At 43.0% G+C, this 21,412-nt stretch overlaps 1 protein-coding gene across 1 annotated transcript; it reads left to right on the plus strand.

The window, feature by feature from the left end:
* Nucleotides 1–2,872: 2,872 nt before the first annotated feature.
* Nucleotides 2,873–19,938, plus strand: LOC146361198 (uncharacterized). Its single transcript, XM_084921456.1, has 5 exons — nt 2,873–3,596; nt 3,721–4,003; nt 4,137–4,760; nt 8,336–8,456; nt 19,511–19,938. Exons 2-5 carry the CDS (start codon nt 3,731–3,733, stop codon nt 19,936–19,938), a joined length of 1,446 nt encoding a protein of 481 aa, XP_084777582.1. The 5' UTR covers nt 2,873–3,596; nt 3,721–3,730.
* Nucleotides 19,939–21,412: the final 1,474 nt, after the last annotated feature.

A 21,412-nucleotide genomic window follows, 5' to 3' on the forward strand; every position in this document is an offset into this window, starting at 1 on the left:
AGACCAATGCTCATCCGCGTCTGCTTATTTGCTCTTACAAGTATTATTTTTTGTATTAGATTCCCGCGCTCAATATGGGCTCGTTTTGAAGTTAAATTCCCCACTTTTTAGAAGCAACAAAAGTTGGAACAAAAGCACAGGGGTGATTATTATTATTTTTTTCCTCCCCTACTCAGATCCGCAGAGTTCATTAGCTCTCTCATAATGTGCCGATGTGGCGATAAAAAATGTGAGCCAACAAAAAGCGCAGAGCCTTTTTCTGACACGCCATTAAACTGTGATGCATTACCGTCGCTGGGAGTACTCCGTCTAAGTTTTTCCAGTTGAAAGGTCAATGTGTAGACATGACAGCGCTGCGAAATGGTGTGCTGTACGTTTTCTGATTCCCCCTGTAGTTAATATCTGTCATTTTGAGCAAAGGTGGAGACGTCTGATGAATAAAAGGAGCACGAGTGGCCTTCCTCGTGCCACTCAGGAAGGAGCGTTTGGGTTAGCCATCTTTAATTGACATAACCTGTTTATCTGTAATAGTCCTTGAGCTCCTGTAACCTCACAATAAAACAGCCCGCTCATTTTTCTAGTCTTTTATCTGCAAAACCGAGTTGTTATCACAATATATGAAGCGTCGGCCGGTATCTTCCATCATGACGACTTCTAATGGCTTTTAAAGTAGTTACCTGCGAAGTCCTGACATTTATTACGATCATTTTCGAGGACCGACACGGCACAAAGGTCTGCTTGCTATCAGGGGGCGACATCATTATGAATTATTGTTTGCGGCCAAGGTAGAAAATTGTACTTTGTGGCTCCGTTTCCCCCGTGATAAATCAACCAGTCACTTTTCACATCTCGGACTCTCAAAGCTGCTGAGCGTAGGACTTTTCTGCCCCCACCTCTCTCTCCACTCACTATTTACCCATTTTTTTTCTCATTTCTCTGCTGCCGTGAAAAAGCCTTCTGCAGGTTGCTTGCTGCTACTGCTACTTTCTGCAGATCTTTGCTCATTCCTGATTATTTGAGACTTTTTAAATGTTTATCCTAATAGCCAGGAAAGGAAAAAATACACAGGCGACAGGAAAATAACTAGACAAAGAGAGGCCGTATTTGTCAGGCGCTATCTGATGGCTGTTAACACGCTTCCTGGACTGTCTGTCAGCTTCGAGAGAATGAGAGGTGAAGCAGCACAACTTTATCCACTGGCTACATCTCCTCTGCTAAAGTAATCCTCTGTGTGGCGGCGGCGAGATAAGGCCTGCACACTCGCTCACAGCCTCAGTGAAGCAGAGTCCGAGTCGGGGTAAAGTGAGGTGATCATTGCTCACCGGGAGGAGCTGGAATCTCTGGGTAGTACACTGATCTTCTGTCAGAGCCAGGGTCACAGAGACGGGGAAAGAGAGATGGACCGGAGAGGAAGAAGAACAGGGTTAAGAGAATTGCTTGGCAAAGTGTTATCTTAGGACTTTTCAGTGTAATTTGCACCAGGAAGACTTGTGTTGCAAGTTGTTAAGAATTGATTATGCTGTGAGAGTGGGTTGGTTGTTACTGCTGAGACTTATGACTCATTACCAAACTGTAGGACTTAATATTACTTATAGCTGTAAAAATACAGGGCAAAATGAAGAGCCAGTGGTGGTTTATATACTAATAGTCAAGCCTATTGGAAACCAACGTAATAATCACATTAAATTCATCTGTAACTCGGTACTATAAGTGAATACTGTGTTACATTAGTGTGCAAAACTCTGGAAACAACCCTCATTTCTTTATATGCTGCAAGGAAAATAGGAAACATTTGCAAACATTCATGTAAATATAGTATATAGGGCAAAAAAAAAACAAGTGTTTGTTCAATTCTTACCTGCTTGAAAGTCAAAGTGTGACCACCTTTATTCTTCAGCACAGTCTGAACTCTCTTAGGCAGCTTTCTTCTCATTTCTTTAAGCAGTCTTGAGAGAATAGTTCTCCAGGCTTCTTAAGGGACATTCAAAGTTCTTCTTTGGATGTTTCTGCCTTTTGTTCTGTTCAAGATGACCCAACACTGCTTCAAGAATGTTGAGGTCTGGGCTCAGGGAGGCTGATCCACGACTGATAGTGTTCCACTGTGTGTTTTTCTGTCCGGGTATGATTTTACTGCATTGGCAGTGTGTTTGGGATCATTGACATGATAAAAATAATGCTGTTGACAGTCAGATGCTTTCCAGATTGTATTACATGGTTGATATCAGAATCTGACGGTACTTTTCTGTGTACACAATTTCATCAATTTTGACAAGATGAAATGCAGCCATGAAAGAGCCTCCACCGTCTATACAGATGGCTGTAGACACTCACTGTTGGACCTCTCTCCTTACCTTCTCTGTACCGTATTTTTCAGACCATAAGGCGCACTGTCGACAAATGGGTCTGTTTTCATACATAAGGTGCACCGGATTATAAAGCGCATTAAACGAAACAAAACAGTCAGATAAGTCAAACTTTACTCAACTCATTCCTCTTGCTTCCTCCACTTCCGTACCATTGATTCATTAATGTTGAATTCTCTGGTAGCTGCTCTATAAACGATGTCCAGCCAACGGCCTGGAAAGTGGCCGGACAGGCCGAGGACGTGCAGGCCGGACAGGACGTGCAGTAACAAAACAAATTTCCCACGGGTGGGACTAATAAAGGTTATCTTATCTTACATTAATGACTAACCTCATATTGTGGCTGGATTATCTCAGTTGTTCTCCCCTACTGAAGTTTGGTCCATTTACAGCAATTTTCCATGCGATTGCATTTGTCAAAAAACACAACAACATCGGGAACTTTTATCAAGTGGAAAAAAGTTTGCGTTCATTTTCCAGGTTCACTGTGTTGTGCTTTGGTATGTTACAGTTTTTCTCAAATGTTAAAACACAAAAGCCAATCCTGTAACCCAAATGACCAGTAGTCTAAACACATTTACTAAATGTAGCCACCATATTCCAGTACCATAAACACATGTCACATGAAGACACAATTCACAAAACACAACCCTCTGTACTCATAAATCTAAACACATTTTTCCTTGCTAAAACACATGTTGCAAAACAACTCTGCTCATATTCTCAAATGAAAGCCCATGTGATGCAAAATGCTTGCCACAGTCACCAATCTTTGAACACAGGGAACACACCTGGCGTCAGTCACTACACACAACGACTCAAAATTGAAGACACCTGTTGCTAATGATGTGACCCCACCTATAAAAGCATAGTTTGGTGAAGATGCCAAACAATCACAATGGATGAAGGCATTCGAGCGTGCGGAAGGAGAAGAGCCGCAGGCCAAAGAGGAAGAGGGGTTGAGATCAGAGGAGGAAGAGGTGAAGGCCTAAGAAGAAGAAGAGGAGTTCGGAGTAGAGGAGGAAGAGAAGGAGGCCAACAAGAGAGAGGAGAAGGTCCAGGTGGGAGAAGAAGACAACCTCGCACCATCATAACAGATGATATGCGAGCAACAGTAATTGATCATGTCATTGGCCATGGCATGACAATGGCTGAAGCGGGATGAAGAGTACATCCAAACCTGAGTAGGTTCACCGTGGCCACCATTATCAAGGCATTTAGACAACACAACAGGTATAGTACGCTATTGCTTTCTTTGTCACACTACAGTTTTACAGGCCTGTGAAAGTGGTCTGTTACTTTACATGTAGTTTTACATATAAATCAGTCAATTGACAACACATGTTTCTTTCTTTAGAGCTGAAAGGATGCCACATAGAGGTGGGAGGGTTGCCATATTCACAGCGGCACAAGAAACCCTCATTGCAGATATGGTCCGTGAGAACAACTGCATTAGACTCCGAGAGATCAGAGACAAAGTCATTGCAGATAATGTAAACTTTGAGAACATTGATGCTGTCAGCGTGTCCACAATAGACAGAGTTCTCCGGCGCCAACAGATGAGGATGAAACAGGTCTACAGGGTTCCCTTTGAGCGCAACTCTGCGCGACACATAGAACAACGTTACGAGTATGTGCAAGTACGTATACATCCATGTCCACAGTACAGTTAGTGGACATACTGTGTTGCTTAGTGGCCTACATTACTTCTGGACAATACTGTGCTACCTGATTGACCGTTCTGAACACCTGTACGCTTTTCCATGTTCACAGAGGATAATGCAGTTGGACGTGATGGCCAGACCCCATGAGTACCTCTTCCTGGATGAGGCTGGCTTCAACCTCCAGAAACGAAGGCGAAGAGGCCGTAACATCATTGGCCAAAGAGCCATCACTGAGGTTCCTGGCCAACGGGGGGGTAATATTACTCTTTGTGCAGCTATGGGTACGGAGGGGCTTGTCCACCGGCATGCTGTCCTTGGGTCTTACAACACCCAACGTCTCCTCACCTTCCTAGAGGAGCTAAAAGAAATCCTCCTGGACCGTCAACAACACCATCCTAGGCTAGCACATCACATGTATGTGATCATTTGGGACAACGTCCGCTTCCACAAAACACACCAAATCAGAGAGTGGTTCACCACCAACAGTGACCACTTTTTAAACGTCTGTCTGCCACCCTACTCCCCTTTCCTAAACCCTATAGAGGAGTTCTTCTCATCATGGAGATGGAAGGTGTATGACAGACAGCCATACACAAGAGAGAACCTCGTACGGGCAATGGAGCTGGCCTGTGCTGACATCCCAGTGGAGGCCTTCCAGGGATGGATTCGCCATTCCAGGGCGTTTTTCCCGCGGTGCCTAGCAAGGGACAATATAGCCTGTGATGTGGATAAGGTGATGTGGCCCAATGCAGCTCGGCGACATGATGCCGCACAGTGACTGTGTGTAATACTGTAAAAAGACCGTGTAGACAATAAAAAAGACTTCACACCCTGATCATGTTTCCGAGAGTACTGTTGTGTGCGATAGATTCTGTTTTTGCATTGAGTTGTGTTACAGTAGTGTACGTACATGCAGGATGTTTTTATAGATTTAGTCTTCATGTGAAACTCACAAATCTAAATGCCTAATCCTCTGCAGGGTTCTATGACGATCCGTTACTGTACAGTTTATAAAAATATGCATTGGCAGTTATGAACCAAAGAACCTTCTCACAAATTGAGCATTGTGTTTTCAATTGTTTTGCTGTAGTGTGTAATGCTGTGTATAGTGTTTACAGTTTTGACAGCTTCGAGCTGCTCTCTTGGTGTGGGAGTTTGAGTTTTGCAGTGGGAATGTGTGGTTGTGTTTATGTAGCTTTAGAGAAGGGTGTTGTGTTTGGACATTGGGGGACCTGGTGGTAACGTTTGTGACATGTGTTTTAGCATTTGAGAAAAACCGTAACATAGCTGCGTCACTAGCGATCACTAGCACAGCATTATATACCATCTAGCCCAACTTCAGTAACCCTACAAACGTCACTATTGTGTAGTTTTCTGTCTTCATTCATGTTGGAAGTGATAGCAGAGCTGTACGTTTTATTTTTTTTTCCAGAAATCTCTCAGTCAGAACATGATATATCATGTTTAGGTAACTAGTGAAACCAGCGAGCTAACTTGCTGCTAACTTTCGCCTAACTTTTAACTCCGTTAAATTTAATAAATTCTGTTTTCATGGATGCCTGGATAATGAGGCGATTGTGGCTCAAGAGTTGGGAGTTCGCCTTATAATCGGAAGGTTGCTGGTTCGAGCCCCGGCTTGGACAGTCTCGGTCGTTGTGTCCTTGGGCAAGACGCTTCACCCGTTGCCTACTGGTGGTGGTCAGAGGGCCCGGTGGCGCCAGTGCTCAGCAGCCTCGCCTCTGTCAGTGCGCCCCAGGGTGGCTGTGGCTACAATGTAGCTTGCCATCACCAGTGTGCGAATGGGTGGATGACTGGATGTGTAAAGCGCTTTGGGGTCCTTAGGGACTAGTAAAAGCGCTATACAAATACAGGTCATTTACCATTTAAACTTAATTGTTACACCTGGTAAAGCAGCAAAGCGGATCATTTTATTAAAGATGAAAGAATTTAGAAAGTCTTTAACTCTCAGTGATGCCGCAGTGTTCGTGTGACTTTAGGACCTGAAGTGAACAGAGTTTTGGGCCCACTGAGTTATGCTTTGTTATGCTAAAATAGCTGTGTCGCTAGCGATCACTATCCAGCTAGTCCAACTTCAGTAGCCCTACAAACATCACTGCTGTGTAGTTTTCTGTCTTCATTCATGTTGGAAGTGATAGCAGAGCTGTACATTTTACTTTTGCCCAGAAACCTCTCAGTCAGAACATGGTATATCATTTTTAGGTAACTAGCGAACCTAGCGAGCTAACTTTCTGCTAACTTCTTGCTAACTTATAACGCCGTTAAATTTAATAAATTCTGTTTTCATGGATGCCTGGATGTTAAACGTAATTGTTACACCTGGTAAAGCAGCAATCATTTTATTAAAGATGAAAGAATTTACACAGTATTCGTTTGGACCCAGATTACTATGAGCCGCGAGGCTCCTGACTACGGTAGCCATAACGCTCAGACAATCCATCAAGCGGTGCGGCTTCGTAGCTTAGTAAAGTCCTACTAAAACAAACATTTTTTGACAGATTTTTGAGCGCCGTGTACCACAAAAAAATCGGTTCAAGGTCAGTAAACACAGCCAGAATTCATAGATAAGATGCACCAGATTATAAGGCGCACTGCCGATTTTTGAGAAAATTAAAGGATTTTAAGTGCACCTTATAGTGCAGAAAAACGGTACACACTGACGATGATGATTTGAGGCAAACATTTAAATTCTGACTTCATTCCCCTACTAGATTTATTATGACTGATCTTTAATTCTTTAATCTCCCTGTTTCCCTTCCTGAAGAATGGCTTGCGACCATTTCTGATGAGGTTTCAGTGAACAGTAGGTCAGATTCTCAGGAAATAGAGAAAATTTGTGTTGGTCTTTTCACACTTGACGAGTGTTTGTAGACGTGCCAGTGTCTTCCATGCAAACTACAGGTGACCACAACAACCTCCCAGTGACAAAAGCAATCACAAGGAAGTTTTTTGGTGCAGCACGATATATCTTTTTGCAACCAATTTCACTTGGTGATACCCAGCCTCCACTTGCAACTGGTTAAGTAAACATGTTTCCATAGCGACTGGTGGTTGTCACATGGCACTTGTTCTCTGGGTCTGCATGACTGAAGTCTTTAAACAACTCGCAAAACTAGAAGGGTGTGCTTGTTATGTGATTATGGGAACTAGGGCAACACTACACATCTCAATTATTGATTGACTGATTATTTTGGAGCTCTAATGTTTAATTTTTATTCTTTTGTTTTTGATTATATGGATTATATTATTTTTGCAACCAATAATGATATTTATTTCAATTTAAAGTCTTCCTATTATATTTTTAATGTGTTGTTTTTACTGTGATTTTTTTCTTTCTTTGTCTTTGCTTTGTGCGTGTTTCATTTAAATTATTTTATCTTGCTGTTTATCTCTTTAGATGTGTATTTTTCATATACTAGGATTTGCTTTGACACTGGAAAGCACACTGGACTAACTGCTGTTGTTTGTAAATGTGCTATATGAATAGCCGTGACTTTACTTGAGAAAGATGGAGGAGGAAAAATGGGAAGACGAGGTGGCAACACAGGAAAACAGATTGTGTGTGGAAAGACAAAAGAACAAATGAAGACAGGAGACGAGAAAAGCAAAATAAAGGGGGTGAAAGAGGAAAACTGAAAGCAGAGGGGGCCAAATTAGAGCTGAAAAGAGGAGAAAGTAGGAAAAAAGACGGATGGTGTGTGTTGCGTGGAGAGAGAGGAAGGAGGGAAACTAATTGCTACATTCTCTTCTTCTTCCAATAAGGAAGAAAGAGTTGAGCTGTAACAAGAGAAGAAGAGGGAGAAACATGTAAAACTGGGATTGAGTTTGCAGGAAGCAGAGAGAAAAATGACAAAAAAAAAAAGAAAAAAAAAAGGGGGGGGGGGCGAGGTGGGGAGAAAGAGCTTGTTGGAGTAAGGAAATTAAAAAAAACTGAAGAAGAAATAGAGGGAAAAAGGTAAGTTGGAGGAGTAAATACACAGGAAAAGTGAGACAGGAGGGGAGGCCTATTCCTCTAGACTCACTACAAAGAAGGTAATTAACAATAACAAAAACCTTGCTTCCCTCACCTACTTCAAATAGACCGCCGCGGGTTCCTGCACAGCTTTACCTTGATGTTCTGCAGCAAGCCGGCGCCCGTGGTGACGAGCTTTACCTTCTTGTGCATTCTGATCACTCCGCCGCTCTCCAGCCCGATTAGGTGGATTAATATTAATGGCTTGGCAGTTTTCTCTCTGCTGATCAGAGCTCTCGGTTGACTGGTTCCCAGCGTGGCGCCACACCTTGCTGTAGGTGACTGTCAGGTTTGATTACGCCCAGATTAAGGGCTCTCTTTCCCGCTGCCGTTGTTCGACATACCCAGATAAGCTGCATAAGCGCCAGACGATTATTCACTGTCGGAAAGCATCGAGAGGTGAGACTGTGAGGTTTGACAGCGCCGGAGATTGGCTTGCACTGTAAAAAGTGTCCGGCCAGTTTTAATTACAGAAAGAACCAGGTGAAGCTGAAAGTAACGGGGAAGTCATCTTTTGCGGTTTAAAAGATGCCTCAAGCGTTTCTTTTTTAGTTTATTTTTAGATTGCAGCGCTTTACCATGAACCAGTCATTGTACACTCCAGGTGTTCCTACTTGCAACAACACTGTCATGGAACGGCCGTGTGCAGGTAGGAATGGTAGTAGGACCCAAAGTGCAGACACTCGGAGGCGGAAAGTAACTCATCGGTAACAAACTTGCAAATAAACTTACGCAGACAGAGCACACAGCAAGAAGAGGGTAGATCGCGACACAGACAGATGAAAACACAGAGGGAGCAATCAGGGAATGAGTAACAGGAGGGAAACACAGCTGGGGCAAATCAGGCCTAACGAAACAGGGGAAGCAAAACCAGATACATTAACATAAGACATGGACCTTCAAAGTAAAACAGGAAACATAACACAGACTGAACGTTGCCGTGTTTAAATGATGCTCAGTTGGTAGTAATGGGCCCAAAGTGTGCAAAAAAATATGTCCCATACCATTAGACTACCACGAGTCTAAACCATTGATACAAGGCAGGATGCTCTTATGTTGTTTATGCCAAATTCTGGCACTACCATCTGGATATTGCAGCAGAAATTGAGACTCTGTCTCTAAAGTCTGGTGAGTCAGTGTGAAGCCTCAGGTTTCTGTTCTTAGTTGACAGGTATGGCACCTGGTGTGGTCTTCTGCTGCGGTTGAGATGCTTTTCTGCATACCTCGGTTGTAACGAGTGGTTGTTTGAGTTGCTGATTCCTTATCAGCATTACGCAGTCTGCCCAGTCTCTTCTGACCTCTGGCACCAACAACCATGCCACAATTAAATTCACTAAAATCACATCTTCATGTCTAAATGCACTGCGTGGCACCAAGTGATTGGCTGATTAAATAGTTTTGTTAACAAACCGTTAACAGGTGTAACTGTTAAAGTGGCCCATGGGTGTATATTGTAGTGGAGCATTACAGCTTTTTTTAAGTGCTGATTGCACCAAAAAGAAGAATAGAACCCGCCAAAATAAGTAATAATGATAATAATAATTTAAAAAAACAAAACAAAACTGAGAACTCAACCAAATCTAATCTGAAAGAATGAAACCCCACAGTATTGCCACAGAAAAAGCCTGTAATGTGATAGGCCTGCGCAGTTGGTGCAGTGATGAATGGAGCAGCAAGGCTGAAAGGTGCCTTGAAAGGTAAAAAAGCATATCCAGTGTTGAGGGTTGGATGAGGGGGCGCAGTGCATCCACACGTCGCCGTTACAGTCATCTGTAACACATTTAAGGCTGATTCAGCACTCCCAAGCTCCAGATAGTCTTTTTTTCTATTTTAACCTCCTTCACATTTGTGGATTTTCCGCTCAGGAGGGAAACATGAGCTGAATCTGTGACTATTTCTTGTCTTGTACTTGCTCCTACTTAAAGTTGGTACCGCTTATCTGCCATTTAACAAAATAACAAGAATTAGAAAAGTGAATAAAAAATTTTGTTATGCAGTGAGATTTGAAAAGCCAGATCATAACAGCTGCCAAAAAGTCCCCAAAAACCCCAAAAAAGCATAACAAAAATGTCCACACAAACGACATCCTACGTAGGTAGAAAAAATAAAGCCAAAGGCTGCAGTTCCTCTAATATCCACTTGATGCTGCCTCCAACATGTTAAAATGTCCAACTTTACAGCAGAAATGAACATCTTTACAGCCTGATAGAAAAAATGATTTTGGTCTCTTTGGATAGTTTCAACTCTAATAACAACAGTATTCTTGGCAAATGTTTTTGTAACTCATCCATTTGGATTTTGCTAAGCCTTAAAGTTGTCTTAACATGGGCATACCAGTTTTGATGGACAAGAGGGACTAAACTGGACCTCTGGACCATATCCTTTTGGAATATTTTTAATGTAATTATCTGACAAATTATGATTTGTGTTTTTAGTCCCTTTGCCACAGCTGTATAAAATCAAGCACCTAACCATGCGGTTAGGTTTATCAATGAATAGTTTGTTCTACCCAAAGCCAGTTTCAGCTAACACTAACTTGGAAAACAGTGAAGTATCAAATGCAAGTCATGAGACAAGTATTACTGTCCTAAATTGAGGAGATGAAGTATTTGGGGGTCTTGTTTCTTGAGTGAGGGGAATGAGAGATTGACAGATGGATTGAAACCAATGTCTGCAGTTGATCTACTTCCAGCCATCAACTATGATCATGAACTCTGAGTAGTGACAAACAGAATAAAAACGCGCATTCAAGAGGCAGAGATGAACCTCTTCCAAAGGGTGGCTGGACTAAGTCAGATAGATTGAGGAGCTCGGTCATTCGGGAGAAGCTCAGAGTGAATCTTCCTACACATTGAAAGGAGCCAGTTGAGAAGTAGGCCTCCAGGATAGATTACGTCTCACGACCACGTACAGTTTTAGAGTGAGGTCACCGGGTGATGAGGTGCATACTCCGAGATAATTGCCAACGTTCTGCTTGAATCATTGACTGCAGAGGTCCAAACCTCCTTTGAGATTAACATCAGCACAAAAACTGTGTGCTGTGAGCTTCATGGCATGTGTTTCCACGACTGAGCACCATCCTGCAGGTGTAATCTGTAGGTGTCACTTAGTACTAATTGGCAAGCAGGTATCTGCCAATTAGTACTAAGCAGGTCTTTTCGTTGAACTTGTAATACTGATTTTATCCTGGGTTTTGTGTACATGTGTAATAACTAACAGAAAAATCCTGTTTTAATTTTAATCTCTGGGATTTTTTGCTGGTTTATTTCAGATGTCTTTTACTTAAATAAATTTTATCACCATCGCTGCTTAATCAGTATTTCTGCATAATTTTTTTTTATTTATTTAACAGGGACTAAACATATAGTTAGTCAGGTAAGATGCAAGCATCAGAGCCCAATTTGCAGACCTTCTCCTTGGTTAGATTTCAGAAAGAGTGCTTAAATGAAAGATTTTAACAAACATCAAGATTTATTTATTTTTTCTTCTTAAATCTTATTCCAAGTTTGCAAAACCAAACCAAAATCTGAGACATATCACTTTCTGTGTGACAGGAAATAGCTGCCAATGGGAAAATGGCGCCGCTTCGTTACAGCACTTTGTTATAGATATGAGGATAATTTTTGAAAAACATCCCGGATTATTAACTTAATACCCATTTCTGAAAGGAATTACCTCCTGAGCCGGACCAGTAATCACACTAACGTTGTCGGGTTGTGTTGCGGCGGACCGGCGTTAATCATGTGCATCATCAAACCCGTGGCTCCTCTGAGAGCCAATCATGTATCAGATTGCTTTGGGAGCAAAGAAAACAAGGCTGTGTGAGCGAGGTGTCTGGCCACGGCGCCCGGCCTCATCTGTCTTCTTCTCAGCAGGGGGGTCTACCTGACCCCTAACCCCCGCAGAGAGCAGCAGCATCCATCACGACATGTTAGGTAATACGGTTAACTACCTCCTTCCCCTGTCAGGACCTGCAGGGGACTGTGGGGCCTGTTTGTCTCCAGGTAGACGATCCTTCTTGCTGCCGTGTATGACAAAGACATTGGGTCATAATAAAGTGATCTGCAGGAGTCGCAGGTGAAAAATGAGCCTCTTCCATCATTGGGTGCTTTGCCAGTTTAGATGTTTTATCCTCCCTCTGAGTGTGTTGAGCTGCTGCTGTCATCTAACGTGTTAAATGGTCTGTCAGGTCTTTGTGAGAGGGAAAGCACACACAGAATGAAAAACCTGTCCTAGAAGTGATTTGTGACTTTATGTTTGTGCATGTAAAATTTTCAGTTGGATCAAATTGAAATAAAGATAAAAAAAAGAGGTCTGCTTGACAACTAATGAATTTACAATGTTACGTGACATATGTACGTATGTCTGTTCCCTATCTCCTCCTATTTGTGTTAATACACTACATCTACGCTACATGCGTGTGTGCTTTGTTGATATTACGTGCATGTTATATTTAGGTTGTCATTTATGTTGTCATTACGTGTACGTTAGTTTCTTAGTAGTGATGTGCAAATCATGAACGAATCGTTCAATACTCGAGAATCACTTTACTGACTCGTGAATCATGATTCACAAGCCCAACTGACTCATCCCTGTTGCTGTTAGCAAACTAATTTCATTAGTAGAATATCTAGCTTATAATTAAAATTGTGGGGAAAAAAACAACAGCCAGTTTCTTAACAAAAACATTGCTGCTCTGAACTGGAAGAAAAAACCCTGAGTAGAAAGCTCACATCAAGACAATAGCTTCTCAGTTCACAGTAGCATCGCTCTACTAGCAACACATTTGAGTTACTCGTCCCCTCCCTTCCTGTGCTGAATCGTAGCGTCAACGAATCACTGGGGGTGTCCATATTCATAGGCTGCATCCTCCTGAGGCCGCATTTGTAGACCGATTACGTCACAACAACGCGCCGAAGGCTGTCCAAATTCGTAGACTCCTCCGAATGCAGCCGATAAATGTGTCCTTCATTTCCCCAAATTTGAAGGATGGGTCGGGTGTGTCCTTCGTGGCCCACCATATCCCAGAATTCATAGTGCGGCCCAGCCAAACTCCAGTTTCCAGCAATGGTGGGCGCTACTAAGTTTTAAAATTACTCTTAGTAATCTTTCTGGGTCACAAAATAAACTTTTAACATATTTTCAGGTGAGAATGCAGCTGTGTAAACTTCAAATATCTGCTGGGTTTATCAAGATATCACATATTTGCAAAAGTGCTCTGACGTTTTCGGAGACGTCTGTTATCCACCAGCTCGATAAGTAGCCGGGAGCTCGAGGGTCACTAGAGCCACCGAAAACGGCACAACTCCCGGCACATCATTTTCAGATCGCCTCGGTCTTTCGCTACACAGGTTAAAGGTAATATATAAGTCACTTAGATAACCTAAAAATGTTATTGTTTGGCTGAGATTAAAGTTATTAGATTAGATAAAACTTTATTAATCCCCCAGGCGGTTTTCACACAGCTGAATAAACGTCAAACAGAAAACTGATTAAACAGAAGTGTGAGATGGTCGAGAATTTACACCAGTGTCCTGTTATATTTTAGATAGCAAGGAGCAGACGGCTGAGTTCATTAAAGTCCACCGAGACAGCGGTGACGCAAATCTGAAGGCTAGGCCGTCCAATTTCACAGCCGTTTACTTCCGGCCTACCCGACCTTCTGAGGACCCGGCCCACGTAGACCGCGAAGGGCGGGTCCTCAGGAGGATGCAGCCCATGAATTTGGACACGACTACTCACTCACTCACGCACCCCCCCTCACCCCTCCTGACTCACAGCTTCTTCTTCTTCTTGGTTGGCAACCAATGTTAAGGCGCATTACCGCCCCCTGGCTCACAGCTCAGTGGACATTTAGATGAGAAAATATATATTTGACACATTTGAGGAAAATACTAATAAAATAAAATAACAATAAATAAAATAAATTTTCCCTTTATAAGTCTTAATTTTTTTGCTCTTTTTTGCTCTACAAAAATAGTTGTTTGTCTTTTTCAATCATCTTAGCAGTAGGATATACATGAAAAAAGAAACAAATTAAGTTTGAGTGAAAACGTAAATTTTTTGCACTCTCTGGCCAACTGACTCAGTGACTCAAATGACTCAAAAACCACAATTCATTTTGGTGAGTGACTCATTCAAACTCGATTCAGTAAAAAGAATCGAATTTACCATCACTATTTCTTAGTAGTCGTAATGAGAGCCTTAGGATTTTGATTTTATCAATAGTAAAATTCATAATGGTAACATTAGGTAACATGGCTAGCATGACATTACTCATTGGTTTGTGAAATCCAATTTAAAGTTTTTGTTGCCATTTCCTCCTTGGTTTTCATGTTAATTTCATGCGCAACACATGGTATGTTCATACAGTAGTGAATTGGTAATCACAAAAAAAGCCCCACCCTTAAGCATACTGCTTTATGGTCAGTTTACTTAATTGTCTAAATTTAATTAGCCAGAAAAAAATAACCAACAAATTTCTGACGTTACTCATGTGAGAAACGAAACAAATGAAACGAATTTGTCTGTCATGTCATGTATCTTAATGATACAAATGGAAACAGGTACTGTTGGTGTTCTAACAACATTTTTACTGAGTTATTGAAACCAGTAGTTCAAAAACTAATTTTCCGAGTTTTTTCTTGTAACATTTTGTCGTTCTTTTCTTGTAAATTTACCCAGCATTTTTAGAGTTAGCTATTTTTTTTCTCAGAAATTCGCAAGATTGTTCCTTGTGATGTTCTTGGAATTTTTTTAAATAGCATTTTTTTTTAATTAACATTTTTACTTTTTAAATTAAGAAGCTTTTAGTAAGTTTACCAGTTGTTTCCATACATTTGCTAGCTTCTTTCTCATTCATTCGTTTAGCATTATCTATGTAAATGTTTTATTTTCTCTCATATATTCTGTCAGTTTTTTTAAAATTTACCAATTATTTTCATAGAAATTTGCAGGTTTTTTTCACATAAATGTTCTATTCTTTTCCTCATAAATTCACGCTTTTTGTCATAAATGTTGACCTTTTTTCCTTTTAAATTTACCTGTATTTTTTTTCTTTGGAAAATAGCCACTTTATTGTGTTTTTTCTGGTAGTTGTGATAGGAAAATTCAGAACTGGAGGTCTTTGAGAGCAGTTTTTCACTCATAGTGACTTATTGCAGCTTGAAGGACAAAAACGACATATTGTCACCCAGTTCTGTAGGCTGTCCTCTAACTGGAAGTATATTTGCTTATTCGGCATGTCAGCTCATCTGTACAGAACAGGTCTGTGCAACTTATGGTGTCAAGAGCAAACGGAAGAGGTCATTTGAGGCTTAACTAATGTACTATTTAGTCACTTTGGCTTTTTGGGCTAATTGGAGAGACCTACTTTTAAAAACATTTTTTTTTTCACTGATTGTTTGTGTTCTGTCACTTTGCCTTCACCAGTGTTTGGTTAGTCACAAATCATCACTAGGTCTGAAGCTATCAGTGATCTCATTGATATTTTTTCCAGATAAACATATCTGCAGCGTGATGCTACAGTATTCACAGAGGACTTTAAATTGATTGTGTGCAGTGTCACTGGCTTAGCATCTGGCGCTCGTGATAATCCCCCTTCTGTACTGCATCAGTCGCACGTATTGATGAAGCACTCAGGGCTGTAGTACTACATTTACTCGGCACATTAGCCCATTACAGTTATGGGCAGGCGACTAAGTAGAGACTCTTTACCTGAAGAGGGATCATTTGTGTGGAGAGAAGCTGTTAAGAAGCACGTGAAAACACAGGCTCAAATATTTATATTGATGTGGTGATGGATAGCCACACATATATACTTAGATAAAATAAATGATTGTTTAAGGTTGCTTAAAAGCAGGCTAAAAGAGATTTGGGTGCTTAGCAGCATGGCAAAGCTTCTCTTTGTGCTTAATAATACTGTAAAGGCTTTCACTCTGTATAATTTACAGTAATTATTTGCAGTTCCTACATGTGGCCTATCACATTGAAAAATCATCTTGGAAAGGTATATAAGCTATACGTTAAACACCACAAACATGTAAGTGATAATATGGAATTCCTTGTAATAAATCAGTGAAATTGGAAACCTGTTTCCAGACATTCACATTAAGCAAATGTTTACAATACCTACTTACACTCATAGTCCAGCCAGAAGGTTGGAGACTTGAAACACAATTTCCTGCATCAATAGCGACACAATTGCTGCGCGATGGAAATTTAATTCCAAAATGACATAGATTCTTGATAACACTTCTTCGCACACTTTGAGGTGAAGGGACCAGAGGCAGCAGCAGCAAAAACATCGGACAGCAGCAGCAGCCCAAGCCTCATAGTGCAGGAATATGAGGTGAGGCGCACACTGAGGGCAGTGAACCCCAGGAAGGCCGCCAGACCAGATGGGGTAACCGCAAAGGTCCTAAAAGAGTGTGCAGACCAGCTGGCTGGGGTCTTCACTAAGATCTTCAACACTTCACTGTCCCAGTCCTGCATCCCGCCGTGCCTAAAGTCAGCCACAATTGTCCCACTGCCAAAGCGTACTAACATTAGCAGCCTCAGCGACTACCGACCAGTTGCTCTAACACCTGTTATAATGAAGTGCTTCGAAAAACTGGTCCGACGTCACATCATGTCCTGCTTGCCACCCACACTCGACCCGCTCCAGTTTGCATACAGAGCTAACAGATGAACTGAAGATGCCATCGCTACAACGCTCCACACCACCATCTCTCACCTGGAAGTGCAGGGCCGTTACGCCAGGCTGCTCTTTGTTGACTTTAGCTCTGCTTTCAATACGATACTCCCGGACAGACTAATAGTTAAACTGCTGGAAATTGGACTTCCTTCCACCACCTGCCGCTGGATCAGAGACTTCCTCTCAGACCGTGTACAGAGAGTTAGAGTGCCCTCAGCCTCAACACCGGCTCTCCACAAGGCTGTGTACTGAGTCCCCTACTGTACACTCTGTACACACATGACTGTGTTAGTTCCCACCCAGACAACACAGTCATCAAGTTTGCAGATGATACCACCGTGGTGGGGCTCATCTCAGGGGCTGTCAGATTGGTGTGCAGATAACAACCTGGACCTCAATACCACCAAGACAAAAGAACTGGTAGTTGACTTCAGAAGGAGGAAGTCCGAGCTGCAGCCTGTCAGCATCAACGGGGAGTGCGTGGAAAGGGTCTCCAGTTTCAAGTTTCTGGGTGTGCACATAGACACAGACCTCCAATGGAGCTCTAACACCTCTGCGGTCTTAAAGAAGGCCCAACAGCGTCTCCACTTTCTGAGAATCCTCAGAAAAATGGACCTGAAGAAGGAGCTGCTGACCGTCTTCTACCGCTGCTCCATTGAAAGTGTGCTGACATATTGCATCGGTGTGTGGTTCTCCAGCTGCACCACAGCACACAGAAAGGCACTCCAGAGGGTCATCAACATGGCCCAAAAAATCATTGGACATCCTCTTCCCTCCCTGAAGGACCTGTACAGCACTCGCTGTCTCGAGAGGGCACGCAGCATCCTACGGGACTGCACACACCCAGGACACCGGGTGTTTAAGCTGCTGCCGTCTGGCAGGAGGTTCAGGCTGCTGAGGTCCCGAACAAATAGACTCAAGGACAGCTTTTACAACAGGGCAACAGCCCTGATCAATGTAAATAGCTGACCTGACTGGATACCTCCCTGGACTTTTTTAGGGGGGAGGTAACAATGTTTAAAACAATAACAATAATATTTCTATTTATAACAAGGTGCAATAATAATTAATGTGCAATAATAACAGTGTGCAATACACATACACTTATTCTTCTTTTTTTATACTAAGTTAATATACTGTGTTGTGTTGTTTGTTGCGTTGTGATGTGTCATATCGTGTCGTGTTATGTTATATGTAGTGCCGACGTAGGACAGTTTTCCAATTTCATTGTACTACTGTACTATGTATGACTGTGCAATGACAATAAAGAGTTATCTTATCTTATCTAACCAGAATTGAACCAGTTGGTATCCAGTTGAGTCGAGCCGCCTGTTGCAGAAGTGCTTCACGGTTGAGTTCATCATCGATTGATTGCAACATGTTGGTTGTCTATCTGCGGTTAAAAATTAGATAGCAATTATTTGCAAACCTTCACCGGCCAGTCTGAGAGTGGTTATGGGTAGTCAGAGTTGGACTGTGATTGTCTGGAGACAGGTTGCCTCCCAACTGTGCAATCGCCTTGTGATAGAAACTATTTGCCAGTAGATTGAGGGTGCTGCACATTCAGGCTCTAGGCATTCAACTGGTTGCCCCAACTACTTGCAGTCTTGCAATTTGTTGCTGAATGCAATAAAAATAAACAGATAATTAATGCAATCACTTGGCAACCATAAATTTTTTTTCTAGTTGCAAAGAGGTTGCGGTTTACTGTGACAAAGTTATTAAATAATTTGTGAAACTAGCAACTGAGACCATAAACCTGTTAGGAAAGCCTTTGCTGGGGTATTAATGGTGGTAGAAGTTGACTTGTATCCAGCTGCCTTTCTCTTTTGCTTCTGGCTTTCTGCTAGAATGAAGGTTTAAGGCACCACAGCACCACCTTAACTTTTTCCTTCATTCTTTCCTTCATTTTCCCTTCATTCTCTCCTGGCTGTGGCTCAAGAGATAGAGCAGGTCATAATCAGAAGGATGGTGGTTTGATCATCAGTCTGCATGCCTGAGTATTATTATGTGTGCACTGCAGTGTGAATGTTAGATAGAATGCACTTAGATATAAGACCTGTTGTATCTGAGTGCTCATGAAGATTGGAAAAGAGCTGTAAAAGTTACTACTGTCTAGACCCCAACGCTTCCATCTTTGATATACAGGCTGTGATTTTAGTAAAATAAATTAATCTGAGTGGACCCATACAAACTTTTATCAGCATATTTTTTTCATAGAGAAGTTGGACCTCACTGTATCCTGTATCCTTAAAAAAGGTTGAGTTTTTTTTTATTATCTCTAATTTCGTCTTTCAGAACAAACATGACTTAAAAAAGTGACCCTAGACGACCTCAGTTTCATCTTACGAACAGCGTCTTCTCACTGATAACAGGTCATTTTTTCCTGCGGCGCTCCTCTTCCTCCAGATAGATACATAGACAGTTTTGACCTTTTCAAATATTAAACACCATCATCTTTGCGCAGATTTCTATAAATTGCCATTTTGATGCATGGTTATGTGCGCTCAGGGGCGTCTCGCGCTGAAATGTTGTGGAAGCGCGCTCAGTCAGGGGAGTCTTTCCTGTTTGTTGTGTCAATAAACGGGCACCTAAGGCCCTTCAGGAATCTGACTAACACCACTTGATCTGTGGTGCGAAGACCATTAGGGGCAGGTATATTGATGGCATCGCACCGCCGCGGCGCAGCTCTCCTAGCGTGAGGCAGCATCCATGCCAAGAGGACACTTGTTCGCTGTGTGTTTCCAATCACTCGCAGGCCGTGCCGAGACGCCTAATGGCCTTGCACTCGGCCTAACGGCGCATGCGCCACCGACGCAGCCTGCGTCCCATCGGGTGCAGTTTGGCGGCTCGGGGCAGATGGGATACAGGCGCCGGGAACAGAGAAAGAGGGGGAGGATTGGAAGGGGGCGAGTGTATGCGCTGCTTCTGCCCATCCGTGCATTCGACATGCCATCCAGAGACCACCTTTTGCGAACTGCCCACACTTCATTAGGATGCCAGGATAATGGCCAACAAGCACGCGCCGTGACACCCCATTTCCTGTGCACTGAGTTCTCCAACCACGACAGATGTCGGCAGTCCTGCCACCGCCGCCGCTACCAGGGGCCCCTCCACTTCCTGTCTGCTTGGCCGCGCCACCGTCCCACCGCTAGTGGGAAGACGGGGCAGCCGGGACAATCGTAGACAGGAGGAAAAAAAAAGAAAGTGCACTGCTGCCAGCTCTTAATGAAAGGGAGATGCTGTGTGTCGTTTTTTGTTGTGTTTTAGCAGATAGTTTTCAGATCTCCCTTTTGGAGTTAATAGCTGATTTGCTATTCACGCGCCTGGGATTACAACACAGCAAAGGATCATTATGCTTCGCCCCCCACACCCGTCTCGCCGCCGCCACCCCTCCAAAATCCAAATGATGTATCTGTAGACAAAACATAAACAGATGTTTCAGTGGCTGTTAGGTGTCCTCACCGGGGATGTGGACAAGCAGGAGGAGAAGGAGGAGGCGGAGAAGGGGGTGATCAGTCGACATGTGTGGGGACAATGCCGCTTTAAAAGGTGTTATTATGGTTTTCGTGGCGTGTGCACCGGTAATGACGGCGGGGCCGGATTTTAGAGTGCTGTCACATCAGGAGAGAGGGAGCAGGGGCCGCGGACCGAGGCTAATGGAGGCAAAACAACCTCCAGCTCCTGCCCCTGCTGTCCAAAAATCGGCTTTTAGAGGGAAAAACAGGCCACCTCTCGGCGCTCGCGCAACACGATACATCAATACAAGAAGCAATTTAACCCAGCCCCCTCCTCCTCATTTTAATATGCATCCTAAAAAAAATAAAAATACAAACCTCTCTTCTTCCTCCTCCCTCCTCTTCAGAGTTTTGAACCCCAACCAGATTTCAGCAGCACGGGGTTGTTGTTTTTTTTTTTGGGGGGGGGGGGGGGGGGTTGAGGATGCAGGAGGAAATTGTTGTACATTTCCTGACAAATTGAGTTAAACGGACATTAAGTAGGGCTTTAAGAAAACAAATGGTCGTCTTTATCACAGGTGGACACTGATGGCTTAATGGGGGCCTGTGAGCTGATCGTATCACCGCCTAATGGCTTGACAGGATGCATTACGGTTTTTGTGTAAAGAACCGGGCGAGCGGGGGCCAGGCGGGATGGCGAAAATGCAGACCTGTCAAGTGCTGCGTGTGTGCCCCCTCACTCCTCCTCACCCTCCTTTTTTTTCTGTGTGTGCAGGGAAGCAGATGTTTGTGTATATACGGTGGACTGGCAGAGGGAGGCCGGCAGCAGATGCCTGTACCGGTGCCAAGGTTCAGGATTGTACAGACGGTACATGTTCAGCGAGAGAAAGCTGCCCTCCCTCTGCCATAGGTGCCCCCCACCCCAGCTGAACGCCACCCCCTCCCCCTCCTGCTGCTTAACCACCACACAGTCCGACCCCTTTTATTTATTCATCTATTTGTTGAATTATTTACTCATTCCATCGCTTGTATGGCCATTTAACGACCCGCCCGGAGGCGCGGGAGACGATGGAGCGTTTACTTTGGGGACAGATGACCATTCGCTTCATTTATTGGGGAAAATAAAAACAAATGCTCGAACACTATGGGCCTTTATGGTGTGTGCTAAAGAGGTGAAGAGCCCCGGCCCAAATTATGACCCT

This window comes from Perissodus microlepis, chromosome 23 (genome assembly GCF_051167445.1).
Source record: "Perissodus microlepis isolate ML-2025 ecotype Zambia chromosome 23, ASM5116744v1, whole genome shotgun sequence".
Classification (NCBI taxonomy): Eukaryota; Metazoa; Chordata; class Actinopteri; order Cichliformes; family Cichlidae; genus Perissodus; species Perissodus microlepis.

Excerpts from the sequence above, each read along its gene's own strand:
- LOC146361198 (XM_084921456.1), top strand. The coding sequence starts at position 3,731 with ATGCCACATAGAGGTGGGAGGGTTGCCATATTCACAGCGGCACAAGAA. Across the intron at positions 4,761-8,335 it reads TAGCCTGTGATGTGGATAAG|GTGACTGTCAGGTTTGATTA; the intron begins GTGATGTGGCCC and ends ACCTTGCTGTAG. Across the intron at positions 8,457-19,510 it reads CTGTCGGAAAGCATCGAGAG|GCCGTGCCGAGACGCCTAAT; the intron begins GTGAGACTGTGA and ends AATCACTCGCAG.